The sequence below is a fragment of the Anabrus simplex genome, chromosome 1, assembly GCF_040414725.1.
Source record: "Anabrus simplex isolate iqAnaSimp1 chromosome 1, ASM4041472v1, whole genome shotgun sequence".
Lineage (NCBI taxonomy): Eukaryota > Metazoa > Arthropoda > Insecta > Orthoptera > Tettigoniidae > Anabrus > Anabrus simplex.
In genome coordinates this window covers 1,336,849,553-1,336,869,961 of record NC_090265.1, presented here as the reverse complement: position 1 = coordinate 1,336,869,961, position 20,409 = coordinate 1,336,849,553, and the positions used below count along the sequence as shown (strand labels likewise).

The 20,409-nt window shown below is 44.1% G+C and overlaps 1 protein-coding gene across 1 annotated transcript in view; it reads right to left on the bottom strand.

Moving 5' to 3' along the window:
- The window catches only part of LOC136858935 (titin), a 186,325-nt gene that overhangs the window by 95,869 nt on the left and 70,047 nt on the right, over window positions 1-20,409 (bottom strand). The window contains exon 3 of the mRNA XM_068225760.1: window positions 5,276-5,334. Coding sequence (XP_068081861.1) covers window positions 5,276-5,334 — 59 coding nt within the window. The remainder of the gene's footprint in view (window positions 1-5,275; window positions 5,335-20,409) is intronic.

Here is a 20,409-nt window from a genome sequence, read left to right as displayed (position 1 = left end):
TGCCTCTTCATCATTATAAATCATCTTAGCCAGCGAGCTGGCCCTGCGGTTAGGGTCATGCAGCTCTGATCTTGCATTCGGGAGATAGTGGATTCTAATACCACTGTTGGCAGCCCCGAAGATGGTTTTCCGTGGTTTTCCATTTTCACAGCAGGCAAATGCTGGGGCTATACCTTAATTAAGGCCACGGCTGATTCCTCCCCACTCCTAACCCTTTCCTCTCCCATCGTCGACAATCTGTGTCGGTGCGACTTAATGCAAATTGTAAAATAATAATAATAATAATAATAATAATAATAATAATAATAATAATAATAATAATAATAATAATAATAATAATAATAATAACAGAAATCATCTTAGGTAGGACCCCATCCTTAAATGTCCCCTATAGGCCGTCTACTAGAAAAATATCTGCACCAGGTCTCTCCGGAGGCCATTATTATTACCTCTAAAGAGTCTCAACATCTCCGAAGACCTATTAGAATTACACACATTACCTGAAAAATACACCTAAATTCATTTACAACGGGAAATTATTAAAAGTATAACACGATTTTTTTTTTTTTTTTTGCTAGTTGCTTTACGTCGCACCGACACAGATAGGTCTTATGGCGACGATAGGACAGGAATGGGCTAGGAGTGGGAAGGAAGCGGCCGTGGCCTTAATTAAGGTACAGCCCCATCATTTGCCTGGTGTGAAAATGGGAAACCACGGAAAACCATTTTCAGGGCTGCCGACAGTGGGGTTCGAACCTACTATCTCCCGAATACTGGATACTGGCCGCACTTAAGCGACTGCAGCTATCGAGCTCGCTGCGAAATGCTTCAAGATTAATAACAATTTAATGCGAAAAAAAACCCGCATGAAGGTAGTAATATGCTATCATGTTAGAATAAAGAACTTACACAAGTTGTTCGTACTGTGCTTGCTTTAATCACTTCGGCAGTACCGATGAGAATGTTTGATTTGCACTTGGTGGTGAGGTGTAATTTGCCACACAACAAAGGTCGGAGAACACACGGACACTCTGAAGTGGGTGTGGAAATTGCCCGGGTCCTCACTTCCAGGATCAAGTTGCATACTCACTAGTTTCTCACCGAGGCGGTAGTGGTCCGAATCCCAGACAACGCCTGTGGGATTTTTGTAATGAACAGTCAGATCCCCGTAGTTCAGATTACAAAACCAAACCAAATCCCGTGACGCAACAGCTCCGAAGGGCCATGGCCTGCCAAGCGACCGCGGCTCAACCCGAACGCGGTGTCATGTGGTCGGCACGACGAATCTTCGACCGTTATTCTTGGTTTTCTAGACCGGGGCCGCTATCTCACCGTCAGTTAGCTCCTCAATTGTAATCACTCAGGCTGAGTGAACCTCTAACCAGCCTTCAGATCCAGGTGAAATTCCCTGACCTGGCCGGGAATCGAACCCGGGTCCTCCGGGTAAGAGGCAGGCACGCTACCCCTACACCGAGGAGCTGGCGGTTCAGATTACACGTGAAACTAAATAAAATGTCACGTAAAACAAAATGCTACCTTGCTTGCTGTTCTTTCAGGATAAATTACTTAGAAACAGAAACACTTCAGTCAAAATCCATTTAGCCTGTCCTACAAGCTTCGGGAAACAAGCACGGTCTTAAGGCTGATTTCATAGTACGCTTACGTTACTGTTATTTAACATTACTTTCTGAGTACATCATATTATCATGTTAAGATACCCGCCTGACAGCCTATCTAAATAGTATTTAAATTGAATCAGCTACTCACCAAACGATTCATGATGCTCGAAGGAAGGCTCGCAGGATGTGATGTCCCTTTAGTCTGCTGCACTATCTATATATAGTAATGCTGTGTTCTATTTGTTTAATCATTAACCTGGAAGATTAAAGCTTTCCTTCCGCCCACTTCCGATACTTGGAAGTTTACGACACCGACACAGGCCGATACAGAATTGCTTTTATGAATATAAGAACTGAAATGGCCGTTTTACGCCAGATATAAAGAGCTATAGGAGTCGTGTCCATAGCTATTAGATCTCCAGGTAAGTAAGGGAAGTATTCCTCATTCTCTTTAGCGTGGCAGCATCCTGCCCAGTTGGACCTAGCTCTATTTCTGCCTTCGTCACGAAGTGGTTTGAGAACCTGGAACGGAAAGCACAGTCTCGGGAACAATCGAGTGGAGCTGTTCATTAAAATCCCGCGTTTTTGATAGATTTCCTTAACTTCAGGTGAATGCCTGGACGATACGTAATGCACAGGTTGAGGTCGCTTCATTTCCAGTTATAGTCCCAAAGCAAAGCACATGAGGAATGCATTAAGTGGGATAATATCCGGCCCCCTTTGCCCCCAGGTATTATCCCGGTACTCACTTTACCCCCTGTGGGTGGGGGACGCAGACGAAAAATTCACCCACGGTATCCCCTGCCTGTCGTAAGAGGCGACTAAAAGGGGCGACAAAGGGATGATCAAATTAGAACCATGAAACTACTTGTGATTAGTACCACAACGCGGGGACCACCATGGGTCGCTTTTATTTGCGCGTAGTACCACTACGTCATCATCATCATCATCTGTTTACCCTCCAGGTTCGGCTTTTCCCTCGGACTCAGCGAGGGATCCCACCTCTACCGCCTCAAGGGCAGTGTCCTGGAGCTTCAGACTCTTGGTCGGGGGATACAACTGGGGAGTATGACCAGTACCTCGCCCAGGCGGCCTCACCTGCTATGGTGAACAGGGGCCTTGGAGGGGGATGGGAAGATTGGAAGGGATAGGCAAGGATGAGGGAAGGAAGCGGCCGGGGCCTTAAGTTAGGTACCATCCCGGCATTCGCCTGGAGGTGAAGTGGGAAACCACGGAAAATCACTTCAAGGATGGCTGAGGTGGGAATCGAACCCACCTCTACTCAGTTGACCTCCCGAGGCTGAGTGGACCGCGTTCCAGCCCTCGTACCACTTTTCAAATTTCGTGGCAGAGCCGGGAATCGAACCCGGACCTCCGGGGGTGACAGCTAATCACGCTAACCGCTACACCACAGAGGCGGCCAGTACCACTACGTTAGGTACCAAATAGGTTTATGATTAGTAGTAAACGAGAGCACGACGGCTTTTATGGTACCTGTGATTAGTACCCAGTATATGAGGAACACCAAGTACGAGTCCCTGTGGTTAGTACCCCTATGTGATGAACACCATAGGTTTGCCTTCCTGTCAATGGCGCCGCAATGTGCGAAACAGCGTAGGTCTGTAATACATGTACGAATTTCATTACCTGTGAGTAGTACCATAATGTGTGGAATACCGCGACTCTACGCTACTCTTGATTAATACCGCAACATGACAAATACCGTGGTTCTACTTTCCTAGCGATAAGTACCATTGTGAGGGGCCGCTGACTTGATTTTGGACCCCTTTCGACTACAAGTATCATCGATTCAGTATTGTGCTATAGAAGCAGTTCCTTGGTCAGTAATATTATTGTTCTACGCCAGCTTCTGTGCATGTGAGGCACTGTGGGTCGGTTCCACTGATCGTTTTAAATTCATATCCACCCATCCATTTATTATTCTTCGTCCTCACGTTTTGAATTGCGGTCAGTGGATGTGTTTGGGCTTTTAATTTGTCATTTCATTTCGTCTCATTTCGTACCATTAGGGGCCGATGACCTAGATGTTAGGCCCTTTAAACAAAAAGCATCATCATCATCATCATCATCATCGGTACTCACTTTCGGTGTAGGCTAAGTGAACCTCAGAGCCATGTTGCCTCTCCGGAAGTGGCAATCTCGCTTCACAATTTTTTTACTAGTAGGCCCAGATAGGCTACTCCAACCATTGAGGCATACGGTGATACATTTGTTTTTCATCATTAGATCCTATTTTTAAAGGTCCCATGGAAACCTTTAAGTCACATTTACGCGTGCTGTGTGAACCCACTTCGCAAGAGAAGGACTTTCCATGCCTTTAACATATATTTCTACTTTGACACTGGGGTGACTCAGCGCAAGCTAACACTACTATCCTTTGATACTTTGGTGTTGGACAGAGGAACTTACATAATTAAGGTAAAATAACCAATTAGGCTAGTGTTAATTCCGATGAGATGTTACCATGGTTCATCCCCTGTGGTTGGGAGCGGCAGAATAACAAACACGGTATCACCTGCCTGTCGTAAGAGATGACTAAGAGGGGCTCCAGAGGCGCTGAACTTGCGAGCGTGGTATGGCGACCACAGGGCCCTTAGCTGAGTCCTGGCATTGCTTCCCCTTACTTGTGCCAGGCTCTTCATTTTCATCTATCCTATCCGACCACCCTTGTCAACTCTTGTTCGTTTCCGACCCCGACGCTATTAGATTTACGAAGCCTAGGGAGTCTTTCAGTTTCACGCCTTTGGCGGTCCTTGTCTTTCTATGGCCGATACCTTCATTTCCCGAAGTGTTGTATTCCTTCCATTTTTCTCTGATTGGCGGTAGGCTTATAAAGAGGATGGTTGACTCTTTGTACTTCCCCTTAAGACAATAATCATCACCACCACCCACCACCACTTACCACGGTTCAAGTGGAGACAGGTCAGTGGTGTTCTCTGTGAGTGACAAAATGATACCTGATTGTAGCTCTTTATGGGACAGAATGTCGACGTTTGAGGAGAAAACAGGGTCGGGTTCTCCACACGATGGAGATGAACATGCTGCGGTGGCTCCTTGGATTGACTCGCTACGACGATGTAGCAAATGACAGCATACCTCAAAGGTTTGGTGTAGAAAGCAAGAGAGGCCCGACACCCGTGGTGCGGTCACATCATGAGTAAAGACGACGATTCTGTGGCCGAAAGAGTACTCCAATTCGATCTTGGAGGAAGTCCACCCCGTGATAGACCACTAAAGACGTGGTTGGGTTTCATCAGGGATGTGCATCGCAACCCCGAAGACGTGAACGAAAGAACCCTGTGGAAGAGACGCAGCAAAAAAAAGCAGACCCCGTGTAATGGGACAAATTCTAGGTCGTCTTATTATTCTTTCTCTACGGATTTTCCCACACTTGTGGGATCGCGGGTGCGAACTGTGTCGAACATGTAGATTTGGTCCTGTTTTACGGACAAATGCCCTTCCTGCCGCCAACCGTATATGGAGGGACATAGGCCTAATCATTGTAGTGTGGTGTGTTGTCTGAATATGAAGAGGAGAGTATTGAGGCAAACGCAAACAGCCAGTTCCCGATCCAAAAGTATTAATCATACGCCATTAAAATCACCGACCGTCCAAGAATCGAACTCGGTACTCACCGAATTTGAAGATCTCAACGCTGAATATTCAGCCCAGGAGTCGGACAATGGGGCAAATCCTACGTAATAGGAATAAATTAGTTTTAATGATTTCTTTTTGTGTAAATGTTTCTGGAAGTCCAAATGCTCTCTCTGCAAGAAATTTAACCTGATTGCTTCGAATTTCCCACAGGGGTGCATTCAAATAGCATCTATAATTTATAGTATACACTTTAAAAGCAGTTGGTAACATAAAGAACTATTGTATATATTTTTACGTTTTGGCCTACTAAAGACCTCGGGGGTCGTCTTAACTCTTAGCTATGGTCTTCTGCTTTTTCTTGGCCTAGTACGCTTTCATTTTCTGGCCATGCGCCTGCTTTCTTCCATCCGTCCACTTAGGTCTGGTGGTCCCTGTACTCTTTGTTTGTGAGGGACAGTGGGAAGACTCCCTGTAGGATGGCCTGTTGGTACTGAGATTGGTTCTTTATAGTCTCTATTGGGATCTGTAGTTCCTCTAGGCCTGATTTTACTGAGGTGATCCACTTGGTCTTGGAAGCCTTTCCCCTATTTGTCACTGTGAGGATTCTGTTGGTGCGTGCAGGGTTTCAGGCGGGTCATGTGCCCGTACGTCATTTTCCTCATATATGGGACTATGTCTTCCTGATGTTCGTAGAGTTCGTTGTTGTGCCTGATCCTGTAGGTGCCATCTTCCTATCTTATCCTCCTCAAGATCTTCCTCTCTTTAAGTTCTAGTTTCCTGAGTGGGTCCTTTCAATTCATCAAGAGGCACTCAGAGGCGTAGAGTACAGAGGGTCTTACTGCTGAGTTGTAGTGCTTCAGCTTTAGTATTTTGGAGAGGTACTCGGAGGTAGATGTTTTTACAGGAATGATAGGCCTCTCTAACTTGGTGCACCTGGTGTATATCGCTCTCGCTTGCTGAGATCCATTCTCCTAAGTATTTGATTTCAGGAACTTTACTTATGTTGTTGTTTCCTAGTGGGATTGTGGAAGGAGCTTGCTTTATATTAATGATAAACTCTGTCTTCTGTAGGTTAACCCTCAAGCCGGTTTTTGCTGCAATACTGTAGAGACTCTGTAGGGTTGTGTCTTGATTGCGAACAGTCCAGTTTTCGAACAAGGCGAAAACCGTCCAGATTCCGAACAACTGTCCGGCTCCATGGCTAAATGGTTAGCGTGCTGGCCTTTGGTCACAGGGGTCCCGGGTTCGATTCCAGGCAGGGTGGGGAATTTTAACTATTGTTGGTTAATTTCGCTGGCACGGGGACTGCGTATATGTGTTGGCATCTTCATTTCATCTTTATCACGATGCACAGGTCGCCTACGAGCGTCAAATGGAAAGACCTGTACCTGGTGAGCCGAACATGTCCTCGGACACTCCCGGCACTAAAATCCATACGCCATTTCATTTTTCCGAACAACTAAATATACCCTGTCCAGATTGCGAACAAGAGATTAGGGCTGACGTGAGATACATACAAGAGATACAATTTTCAAAACAGTCTCATACGTAATTTTTGTTCTAGTAGTATTAACATTAACTTGTGCATTGGGATGTTCTGGATAACCTAACCATATTTAAGCAAATATTTTTCTTATCGAAAATGTTTAATAATTTAGTTTGAGGTAATCTTACCATTTAGAAGATTATCTTTTTTTTATTGTATAGCATAACTAGAGGGGTAGTTGTTTATGGTGTATTAGTGAGAGTTGTATTATTAATAGATTATTATTATTATTATTATTATTATTATTATTATTATTATTATTATTATTATTATTATTATTTATTTCTTGCTAGTGGCTTTACGTTGCACCGACTCAGAAAGGTCTTACGGCGACGATGGGATAGGAAAGGCCTAGGAGTTGGAAGGAAGCGGCCGTGGCCTTAATTAAGGTACAGCTCCAGAACTTGCCTGGTGTGAAAAAGGGAAACCACGGAAAACCAGGGCTGCCGACAGTGGGATTCGAACCCACTATCTCCCGGATGCAAACTCACAGCCGCGCGTCCCTAACCGCATGGCCAACTCGCTCGGTATTATTATTATTATTATTATTATTATTATTATTATTATTATTATTATTATTATTATTATTATTATTATTATTATGCCATTGAAGGAAGTGAGTGGTTGCATCGACAAGGCATTAGCATTTAGAATATTGATTATTATTTTTATTCAAAATAATACATAAGAAGTGAAATAGTCAGTTTATTTGGGGAAAAGTTGTTTTTTTCCTTACGTGCTTTTAGCTTTCTTTGTGTATTAGCCAATATTCCAATTGTGTGTACCAGAGCTTGGTGTACCAACTGAGGGTTAATTTTTCTGCAGCCCGTCATATTAGAATTTTGTTTCATAGACAAGTCAACATTTCTAGTCAAGCAGGTTGGGCAACTTGGTATTTCGGGTAATAATTAAAGCGTCTTTCTAAAGAACTTCAGAAGACTGTAGGTGTCTCTAATGATGCATACTGCTGCCTCAATCCACATAGATAAGCAGCGTGACATATATAAAATGATATATTCTTGCTCATTATATTCTTGCTTAAGCGCCTCTACTTTATGCCTGACCGCAATCTCGACTCATTAATGTGTGTCAAACCCAAATCATCCCCGTCAGGTACCCACTTGTTCGCAATCAGGACGACACCCTCTGTAGTTGATGAGTAGCCTTCTTGTTAACGAGTTAACTGATGATGGTGGTGTCCATTATTATTTTATAAGCTGCAAAACCACGTGGTCATTAGCCCCTATTGATCATAATCCCTATCTGGTTCCAAGAACTGTGACAATAACATTTCTTCATTGACTTTCTATGAAGTCTGATGCCCGCAATAAAACAAGTTTTCTTTGTGTGATGAGATCAAGATGAGGCTTATAATTGTAGTATATTATGAAATAGTTTTTGCAACATAGCTAAGTACCGAAATATCCTACATTCGGAATGTTTCAACATTTAACGGACCCGGATGTAGTAGGCACAGATGTTGCACTTGGCGTTGTAACTGAACCATAACTCTCATTACTGGCCGCAATAAAGCAAGCAGTGAAAGTTTTATCTCCTTATTTCCGTTCTCTTATATGCGCTCCAACACAATGTTGTACTGTACATTCTTGGGATTCCCCTCCTACGGTACAGTACGCACTATGTAAGAGTCACTTCCTACGGGCATTACATGGTTCTGTGTCGGCTGAGTCTTGTTGTCTTGTATAATCCTTTCACCCAAACGAACGTGAAGTAACAGTTAAAGTTACGGTGACTCAACATGCTCGGTGAAATGAAATGGCGTATGGCTTTTAGTGCCGGGAGTATCCGAGGGCATGTTCGGCTCGCCAGATGCAGGTCTTTCAATTTGACGCCCGTAGGCGACCTGTGCATCGTGATAAAGATGAAATGATGATGAAGACAACACATACACCCCGTGCCCGTGCCAGCGAAATTAACCAATTATGGTTAAAATTCCCGACCCTGCCGGGAATCGAACCCGGGACCCCTGTGACCAAAAGCCAGCACCGTAGCCATTTAGCCGTGGAGCCGGACAACATATTCGGTATGCATTCCCGACTGTAGACACAATTCTTTGTACTCCTCTTCAGTGTTGCCTTAAGGTCGACTCATTCCTCTATTTAAATGAGTGCTGGAGTAATTCACCAGTCCCGTAATATTCAGTAGTGGCGATTAGGGGGGGGGGAGGCCCCCACTTTTGGAGAACGTATTACACTTTTATTCGCAGTTTTGCTGGTTGAAACTAGAAATTACAGGAATTATGTAAAAAATAATTTGTACAAGTCCTGTTGTCTTATCAGATAATTATTTCCTTTATTTTCTTTCATTATTAACAAAATTATTAGCGGACATACAAACGAAATATCGTTCGTCCTGGTTCACCAATTTGTTTAGTGCCACAGCCAGTAGTGGAGACTTTGCACGTGCTGTAAGGGTAGCGGGGGGTGTATATATATTTATTTTTCCCAAGAGAAGACATAACCAAAAACTTTAACGACAACAGGTGCACAGGAGTCTGTTTTCTGGACATTTCTAGAGCCTTCGATAAGGGCTTATTTACAAAATGAAACATTTCGGCTTCCCGCCTCATTTGACCGCTCTAATTACGAGCTACCTCTCAGAGAGGAAATTCCAAATTTCAGTCAGAAAGGCGCTATCATCAGCACGTATTATTACGGCGGGCGTGCCCCAAGGCAGCGTGATCAGCCCCTGCCTGTTTAACCTATTTATCTCTGACATGCCTAAACCTCCGAAGGCCAAAACCTACCTATATGCTGACGACACGGCGATCTCTGCGGTCTCATGGCAGGCCCCCAGAGTAGAAACATACCTTCAGGACAGCCTCTCCCTTCTCGAACCTTGGTTCGAAAAGTGGAGAATTAAAATCAACGTTAATAAGAGTCACGCTACTCTCTTCACCAAGCGAACTTCGAGACTTGAGGGCGGTCTGGACTTCTTTGGCGAAGTTATCCGATGGTCCCCAACCTCGAAGTACCTGGGGGTAACCCTAGATCGAGGATTGACGTTCCGTCAGCATACAGCTCAAATTTCGGCCATCGCCCACACTAGGGTATCACAATTATACTCCCTACTTAACGCTAATAATAGTCTCTCCACAGAAAACAGGCTCCAACTGTTTGTCACTATGATTAGGCCGCTACTCGAGTATGCCTGTCCAATATGGCGCATTGCCGCCAACAGCAACCTGCATAAGGTGCAAGTTGTCCAGAACCGGGCTCTTCGCCTTATCACAGGGGCTGAGTGGCACACAAGGAATACTGACATTCATGACGAATGGCAAATCACCACGCTGGGGGAAAGACGGAGGCTCATGGCTAGCAAGCTATATAAGCGGCTACCCAACGCAAGCAACCAGCTAGGCAACTACGAAACCGATGGCCTCAAGTATAAGAGGCCAAAGGTAATCCTGCTTTAAAACCCGCGCTCAGCGCCAGGCCACACACTGGCCAACCATGACCTCACGTCAAAACGAGCCATACTCCACAAGCAATTAAAGCAAGCGGGGAAATCACATATCACGATAGGGCTCTCAAAACCGGTATCGGTTGACAGGCCACAATATTCGCGACTTTACGTCGCAAAGTCGACGAAAGAATAGGGTGGGTGGTGGTCATTGACACTGATGTATGATTCACCCGCCTTGCTGCGCGCATTCGTCAGTCTGGCAGTCCCTTCAGTGTCTGTTAGTTTCTTAGAGCGTAGTCAAATACTAAGTGATTTTAATTGTATAAACAGGCTGTACTTCTATTTAATTGTAATAAACGTGTAATACTGTTCCTTTGGTGAAAGTTTTATTGTGCAGTATTGGATCAAAATCTTAAAATAAAATAAAAACTATTATTACCGCACTTTAATTGGTAAACTCTCAACCTTCACCTCTCTGCATTTTGTAGCTTGTTTCTTCAGTATTGATGTATGTATCCCCCCAATCCGCTATATCCCACACTGTTTGTTGTCTGTATATTTTTTGCCCCCGCACTTTTAATTCCCAATCGCCGCTACTTGAGTGAGTGCCGTGACTACTTCTACCCGAAAGTCGTGAGTTCGATTCTCGGCGAGTCCAAGGGATTAATTCTAGACTGAGGAATGGAACGAGGTTCACTCAGTCTCCTGAAACAAAATGAGGGGTTGTCTGGTACGAAAGGCAGCGGGACTAGTCAAGGAAACAAAGCCATCTGGCCAAAGATCTTGTCACAATAATAATCATAATTATTATTATAATCATCTTCATCATTATAATAAGATAATCCCTTATCTATCGTTTGCAACACCAGGCTGCCTACATATCAGATTCGAAGTTCTATAGAGAATAGAAGCTTTTGAAATGTGGTGTTACAGAAGAATGCCAGATGAGCGATATATGGTTGAGTTTTAATTATTTGCTTCGGTAAACGCCAAATGCACCTCCAGAACTTTTTTACATGCCGATTTGCCAATTTTCTTCTTCCACTCTTCAAAATCCAGCTATAGTCGTCAGCACCTAAGGTTAGTCACTAAAAAGCAAATATCGCCATCCTATTCTCTTTGTTTTTAAATAGCTCATCACTGCAGCCAACTTGACTAGTTATCATCATACATTACCACAACAAACTGACCTCAATGTAAGCAACAATAATAGAGGTTCCCTTACCCAAGTAAATCATTAAAGTTAAGGTGAAATAAAACGCGATATTCAAAATCAAGTCGGTTTTCAAGCTCAATGAGGAATTAAGGAAAGAAAGACACCCTCGCCTTCACTCAATATTTAATGTTATACATATCTGCCTTTATTTTGATATAGAATACACATTAGTATAACCGTATTCCTGAAAAGAGGTATACACCTTGAAAGATGCAATCTCTTTAATAAATCTTTGTAGTACGGTTTTCAAAAGTTCCAGAACTTAATTAATGCTTTCCTTTTCGAAGGAGTTCTTGCCGATTTTGCTTCTTAGACGCCACAATTAAATTCTATACATAAGAATTGGGCGAAATAATACCGTATTAATAAACTGTTGCATTCGTCATTATTTTCACACCAAGTACGTTATTAAATGCAATATTCCACCGTACCACACTTGGAGTGCACCCGAGCGAAGCCTGGTGATGCAGGAAATATTAGATTATGAAATTAAGTCTTAAAGGAAGTAGATGAATTTTGTTACTTGGGTAGTATAATAACTACGATGGCAGAAGTAAGGAAGAACATAAAATGCAGACTAACACAAGCAAGGCAGGCCTTTCTCAAGAAGAAATTTGCTTACCTCGAACATTGATATAGGAATTAGAAAGATGTTTTTGAAGACTTTCGTCTGGAGCGTGGCATTGTGTGGAAGTGAAACACGGATGATAACCAGCTCAGATAGAAAGAGAATAGAAGCTTTTGAAATGTTGTGTTACAGAAGAATGCTGAAGGTAAGTTGAGAAGATCGAATCTCGAATGAAGAGATACCCAATCGAATTGGTGAGAGGAGATCGATTTGGCTAAATTTGACCAGAAGTAGAGATAGAATGATAGGATATATCTCAAGACACACAGTATTTGTGCCGGAAATCGGAACTGGCGCTTCCAGGTAAGAGGCAGGCACCCTATATCTACACCGCGGGGCGGCTACGTGGTTATAAGGAAACTGAAAAATCCAATGGATGGACCGTAATGAGACGTACTAAGCAGGATAAGGAGTGATATAGTTTTCCATTGCTTTCCTCGCTGGTCCAGAACGTGCTATTGCAGCACGACCAGTCGTACGAGTAGCACCTCTTAGAACACCCAGACGCACAGTCGTGCTCTGAATGTTATTACTCAACACCATCCACACCTCAGTAATTTCCGTGCTGTCACCCATAAATGGGACATGAACTTCAGTGGAAGCTACCTTTTTACTTTGACTTGTGTCAAGGGACAGACGAAAAAGAAAAATCCTGCATCCGTCAAGAAATAGCAGTAGGCATAGTTACGTCATAGGATTTAAAAAAATATACACCGAGTGAATTACCCGTGCCGTTAGGATCGCATACCTGTGGGCTTGCATTCGGGAGATCGAGGGTTCGAATCCCATAGTAGGCAGCCCTGAAGATGGTTTTCAGTGATTTACTTTTTTCAAACCAGGCACGTTAATTAAGGTCACGGTCGCTACCTTTCCCATTCTTTCGTCGCCGAAAATCTTCGATGTGTTAGTGCGACGTTAAATCACTACCAAAACATCACATTAAAAATAAATATTCCTCATTCCTTCAAGCTAATTCCGAAAGCAGGTACTTTCACTGCTATATATTGGTTCTCGTGACACCTCTTTTTACAATCTATGAATGTGAACAATTGCTTAGTTCTTCTCGTTGAATTATGTATTCGCTATCAGCGTTAACGAGCGCTCGTAGTGTCACAGACTGTATATTGTAAATCCTTTCCCTGGTGTCCGTATCTTGTTGCTTATGCTGAATGGGAGATATTGTATAGTGCTATTCGACGGATAAAGATCAACGTTAGCTAGTAACAACAATACACTCATTAGCAAGTAACTTCTTGTATCTTAACTCATAATTGGCTTCTCGACAAGGGAATCGAGTTTTGAATCCCGGCCAATGCACTATTAGCTGCCGTCCTCGGTGCGCCTGCTTCGATTCCCGGTACTGCCGGAAGGGCTCGTATGTGGTTAAAATGGTACATGCAGCTTACCTCCATTGGGGCGGTGCCTGAAAAGAGCTGCACCAGCTCAGGACGAATTTATTATTTCTTCTTTACTTTCTTCATCCATTTACCCTCCAAAGTTGGTTTTTCCCTCGGACTCAGTGAGGGATCGCACCTCTATCGCCTCAAGGGCAGTGTCCTGGAGCGTGAGAATTTGGGTCAGGGATACAAGTGGGAAGTACGACCAGTACCTCGCCCAGGTGGTCTCACCTGCTATGCTAAATAGCAGCCTTCTGGGGTGGGAGGGGGGTGTGTGGGAAAGACCGAAAGGGATAGACAAGGGGAAAAAAAGGAAAGCGGCCGTCGTTGCCTAAAGTTAGGTACCATCCCGGCATTTGCCTGGAGAGGAAGTGGGAAACTACGGAAAAACATTTCGAGGATGGCTGTGGAGGGAATCGAACCCTCCTCTACTCAGTTTACCTCCCAAGGCTGATTGGACCCTGTTCCAGCCCTCGTAACACTTTTCAAATTTCGTGACAGAGCCCGGAATCGAACCAGGGCCTTCGGAGGGTGGTAGCTACTCACACTAACCACTACACCACAGAGGCGGACATTATTATTATTATTATTATTATTATTATTATTATTATTATTATTATTATTATTATTAATTCTTAATCCGTTTACCCTTCAGGGTTAGTTTTTCCCTTGGACTCAGCGACGGATAGCACCTCTACCGCCTCAAGGGCAGTGTCCTGGATCGTGATACTTTGGGTCGTAGGGATACAACTGGGGAGGAGGACCAGTACCTCGCCCAGGTGGCCTGACCTGCTATGCTGAACAGGGGCCTTGTGTGCGGATGGGAAGATTGTAAGGAATAGACAAGGAAGAGGGAAGGAAGCTCCCATGGCCTTAAGTTGGCTACTATCCCGGCATTTGCCTGCAGGAGAAGTGGGAAACCACAGAAAAACACTTCGAGGATGACTGTGGAGGGAATCGAACCCTCATCTACTCAGTTTACCTCCCGAGGCCGATTGGACCCTGTTCCAGCCCTCGTACCACTTTTCAAATTTATTGGCAGAGCCGGAAGTCGAACCCGGGTCTTCGGGGTGGCAGCTAATCACACTAACCACTACACCACAGAAGCGGTCCTATCATTATTATTATTATTATTATTATTATTATTATTTATTTATTTATTTATTTGGTGACAACCTGAGGTCTTATTGTAGAGCTGTTGGAGCAGTAAGGAAGTGTTAAGTATCGAGCATGCCTTTGCTGGCAGGACCTAGTATTTACAGTGCACTGTCTTCTGGTATGGGCTAGAGCAATCTTGTTACTTTCATTGATCTGTCTCAGCTTTATCCTTGGCTTTGACAAAATGAAAGTGACTGAGGTATGAGTGATGCTAGTAATGCCATTCCTTCTGCAGCCAGTCCCTGCTATGAATGGCGTGAAAATATTGCTCATAGGACCGGTTGTTGCATACATTTCAGTGGGCTTGGCAGACTATATGTAATAGCAACTTCTGGCTCGGTGAGGAAAGCAACGGGAAACTACCTCACTCCTCATTTCCCTAGTACGCCTCTTCAGTGATACCTAGGCAATCTATGACAACTGATGGCGGAGCTGTTGAGGATCCAACCAGCCTTCGGGCTGAGGACTAAACATACATACAAGTATCGAGCGACCTGGCCGTGTGGTTATGGCCGCACAGCTGTGAGCATGCATTCGTGAGCTAGTGGGTTCGAACCCCACTGTCGGCAGCCCTAAAGACGATTTTCCGTGACTGTCCATTTTCACACCAGGCAAATGCTGGGACTGTACTGTAAATAAGGCCACGGCCACTTCCTTCCCATTTCTAGCCCTTTGCTATCCCATCATCACCATAAGACCTATCTGTGTCGGTGCTATCTAAAGCAAATTATATTTTAAAATTAAAAAAAGTTAAGTGAAAATAATACGTATTTATTATACCTTTCTCTAGCTCCAGTACTACAGGAGCATGCCATGCGTTCAGAAGATTACATATACTAATAATTACTTTTAACTATTACTAGCCTGGCTCAGCCTTTGTTAGACCCTCGCATGAAAGGGGACGGCGTCTGCAGCGTGTCGGAAACTTCAAGTTTGTGTGGAGGAGTGTAATGTATTGTGTGAGAGGCAGGAATGTTGGAGACTACACCGACCGACCGACCGACCAACCGACCGACCGACCGACCGACCGACCGACCGACCGACCGACCGACCGACCAACCAACCAACCAACCAACCAACCAACCAACCAACCAACCAACCAACCAACCGACCGACCGACCGACCGACCGACCGACCGATCGACCAAATAGAGACAAAATTAGAGAAGCAAACAACCAAATAAAGAAATAAACAAAAGGCAAATAAACAAACCTGTGGTCAACAGCCCATTAGGTCCCTGGATTTTCAAGTTGACTGTTACCCAACTAGATCGCCTGTAGGTGAGGACAACGTGGCGACATTCCCGACCTTACTGCTTGATTTTATTGACCAGGTTCCCTGTCTTTCGTGTCAGATAGCTACTCAGTTTTTTTTCTTTTCTTTTTGCTTTACGTCCCACCGACACAGATATGTCTTACGGCGGTGATGGGATAGGAAAGGCCTAGGAATTGGAAGGAAGCGGCCGCGGCCTTAAGTAAGGTTCAGCTCCGCCATTGGCCTGGTGTGAAAATGGGAAAACACGGAAAACCATCTTCAGGGCTGCCGACAGTGGGGCTCGAATCCACTATCTCCCGATTACTGGATACTGGCCGCACTTAAGCGACTGCAGCTATCGAGCTCGGTCAGTTGTTTTCACGAGGCTCACAAGGGACCTTTTGCACTCAAAATTTTAGGTATCCAGATGATCCTTGGTGGACAAGAAGTAGCCTGTAGTTTATTAATATGTTCCATTCAAAAGCTCAGCTGCGTATAACGAATAGTTTAGGAGCACAACTTGACCACAATAAGTTTAAAACGTTGAAGTATAACACGTTTGCTTGTTTTATGTGTGGACTAGCAAAACATAACCAGTTTGATAATAACAACACACCATCTTATATTAACACAAAAATTATTGTCTCACTTTCGAAGAGGCTTGCGTTCGTCATAATGAAGATTATCACGTTTTGTAACTCCTCGTACTTGTTTCGAAAGAAGTATAGAATACGAAACAAAATACAATAATGCTACTGTTTTCAAATACGACAAAAGTCAGTATTCGAACATTAAGAAAACATCTACCGTATGCAGTTCTTGTTTGTTCATTGCCTCTTTCTTTGTCGGAAAGCTGGGCGACCCTCTATTGAAACCCCATCTGTTAATCACTGCAAGGAGTGTAATAAAGATGCGTTCATTCGTACATAGGTAGGGCCTACACGTCAAACAAGTCTCTTTGTTTTTAAATATTTACTACTACCAAATGTTTTTATTCCTCCCCTGAAGAGGGGAGGGGGCTCTTAGACGGTGACGCCGTCTCTCAGGCCAGGAGATCTGTATCTGAGAAGGTGAGCGAGTTGGAGCCCGTGGCCTATACTAGGAACTGTCCCGGCATTCGCTTTAGTGCAGGAGAATTGAAAACCATTCTCAGGACGGCCGACGGTGTGCCGAATAGAGAGATGTAGAGCCACGGTAGAACCGTGGCCAACCCAGGAGAGCAGAGGTGGCCGGTCGGAGTGCAAAGCTGTCGGAGCACGGACCAGCGGTGGCCAGTTTTGTGCCAAGACCCACTCTGCATTCGCCGACTTTTTAAATACTTCTATCGACGCGAACGTAGGTCATAACATCGCAGTTAGGCAACCTCCTCATTGGCAGATACCCGCACAACAAATGTGCCCGGGAAGTTGAATCGCAGAGTTCTAAGGGGCTTAAATACACTTTGTTGTAAATGAACGCCGTTACATCCCCCAGTTCTAAATTAAAATCTCCGGACTCTCCAGGAATCGAATCCGGAACGTCTGGTTAAGAGGTAAGCACGCTACCCTTACACCCAAGCCAAGATCCCTTCGGATCTGAGTCCTCTAGACCCAGAGGCGAAGAGGCTGACCAGTCAGTGACGGAGCCGGACAAAATGAGACGAATATCTGGTGATATTGTTTTATTTCGTGTGGATGTGCGGTCCTTGGAGTTGGAAGAATATTGGGGACTGCAAGATCATCCGGTCCTCAAGCCAAGAGGACTAAAATCCCTCCAATCAACTGGGAATCGAATCCAGGACCCCGAAAACCGAAGACCAAGACGCTGACCACTCCGCCATGGAGCCGGGCGTGATACTGGTGCATGCACAGTGTATGCTTAACTATTATAATCTCAAGAGCAGCTGGAGTGTAGGAATTGTACTCAGAAACGGTATTCTTTATTGTATTATTAAAACTGCTGTTGCCTTAGATTTGAGCTCACAAATGCCACTCCACTATTTCGGGATTCGAATGCGTGTTACCGAACTGGTTCGGATCATGTTTGTATACTCGGTAATCAGCAGAGAAAAGGTATCATGGGGAATGGAAAGCAAGTGGCCAACAACTTGTATGTCCTCCGGCAGGTTCCACTTGAAAGCCTCCATCAATCGCCGTTTCTTCAAGGTCTTTCCTACACTTTCATGTTCGCCTCAACGAGTTTACTCCACATGTTCTATTTAAACACCTTAAAATGACAGGTGCGTCCGAGCACTTTCGAGTACCGCACTGTCAGTTACTCAACGACGCCTTTCTCCATCTGAAGATGATATCAGTGGCGTAATCGATTTCTTTCTTCGAGCCAGAGTTTTTCATTCGGGATAAATTCGCCTCCATTGTAGAAACGAATACATATTGCAGTTTTATTAATTAAATTAAAATTATGTCCACCTCTGTGGTGTAGTGGTTAGTGTGATTAGCTGCCACTCCCGGAGGCCCAGTTCGATTCCTGACTCTGCCACGAAATTTGAAAAGTGGTACGAGGGCTGGAACGGGGTGTACTCAGCCTCGGGAGGTCAACTGAGTAGAGGTGGGTTCGATTCCCACCTCAGCCATCCTGGAAGTGGTTTTCCGTGGTTTCCCTCTTCTTCTCCAGGCAAATGCCGGGATGGTACCTATCTTAAGGCCACGGCCGCTTCCTTCCCTCTTCCTTGTCTGTCCCTTCCAATCTTCCCATCCCCCACCAAGGCCCCTGTTCAGCATAGCAGGTGATGCCGCCTGGGAAAAGTACTGGTCATCCTCCCCAGTTGTATCCCCCGACCAAATGTCTCACGCTCCAGGACACTGCCCTTGAGGCGGTAGAGGTGGAATCCCTCGCTGAGTCCGAGGGAAAAACCAACCCTGGAGGGTACGCTGATTAACATAAGATAAGAAATTAAAATTATTTTCATACTTGTAACAAGTTATGATACATGCAGTTTTCTTGATTCTTGTTTAACGCCGAAGGAGTAAAGACGTTTTGAAACGACATTTCGTCTCCTGAAGAGATTGATGGCTCTGTGGTTCACTCTGTCTACCCTAGAAATGACAACCAGGTTAACTCTTGCGAGCAAGGACTAACCACTCTAATCTTCTACTTCCTGAAACTTATCGAAATTCATTGGGGTGGGTACTTGATTTTGGATTTGGCCCACTTTTACTGCCAGATTTCCTTCCTGACGCCAACCCTATGTAGAGGGATATATTGACTGTTGAGTGGCGGTTACAAGTGTGATTTGTTGTATGTAGATGAAGAGAACTGTATTCAGACGAACGCGGACATTCAGTCCCCGAGTCAGGGGAATTAACCGAACGCGGTTAAAATCCTCGGCCCCTCCGGGAATCGAAGACCAGTACACTTACCATTCAATCAAGGAGCCGAATAAAGGCCTTACGTAATGAACAGCACGCCTGAGGTCGATTTTCTTGATTATTATTGGGAGTCAGGGATACTTTAATAAAGAAGTCATTCTGTGTATTGTGTAAAAGCTGTTAGATAATACATGCCACTGAGAAACCTTAACTGCAAGGTTATTGACAAGCGTTTAGCTGGATCTGAACGCACCAGGTCGTCGTTCCGGAAAGTATTTTTCCCTTAGACTATTATTATTATTATTATTATTATTATTATTAGTAGTAGTAGTATTATTGTTGTTGTTCCGGGGTATCCGTGGAACGCAGAGGTTAAAGAAGGTGCCGGGGTGAATGGGTCTAACTATAATATCAAGAATGAAATTTAAAACTAAAACTGAAGGTTATATTTTCAGAACTTCAAACTTAACAATATTTTATGACAATAATACAGGTGCAAGTAGCAATCATTAAACAAGATTGGGGAAAATCCAAGATTCAGAACCTTAACTCTTTGGTCTTTAAGTCCCTAATTTTACAATTTTACGAAAGGAAGAGGTATTTAATGAGGGGCAGAAATTCCCTAATTCAGGAGCACTTTCTCCCTACATCACAATATCTAGCCTCCCAGAGGCACACTTTACAGTTACAAGACTTGGAAAAGAGCTAACAGGCTCTCAGTTTCTTACTGCCTACTCAAGATAACCTCAACTTACAAACACTGGCCTTTCAAGGCACAACTTGCGATATGAAAACTGATTTAACAGGGGTATTTAATACCCAACCTACGGGGCCTTTCATAGAAAAGGAACAGGTTAAATAACTGGCCCAAACACAAAATGAATGGAGGCGCACCCTGCACTCCAAGATAATAAACACTAAAAACCTAAAGAGCTCTAGGCCGATGAAACAGGGGCTATTCCCAAACTACTGAGGTGACTCATATAGAAATTACAATTACCACATTTCAGAGTGAAAAACAGTTATGAAACGTAGTCACCTCAAACCAAGATGAAGGGGAGATCGAGAGGGTAATTTACTCTCTATCCCCGATTTACAGTTAAAGATTTATGAAAATTTTACATCAGCCGGAAAAAGTTACATTTTAGAAAAGAAGGTTACATAGTTAACGATTCGGACCTTTCCCTGGGATTAAACTGCGGATGTAGCAAGAAAGAATAAAGTTATGTGGCCATTTTG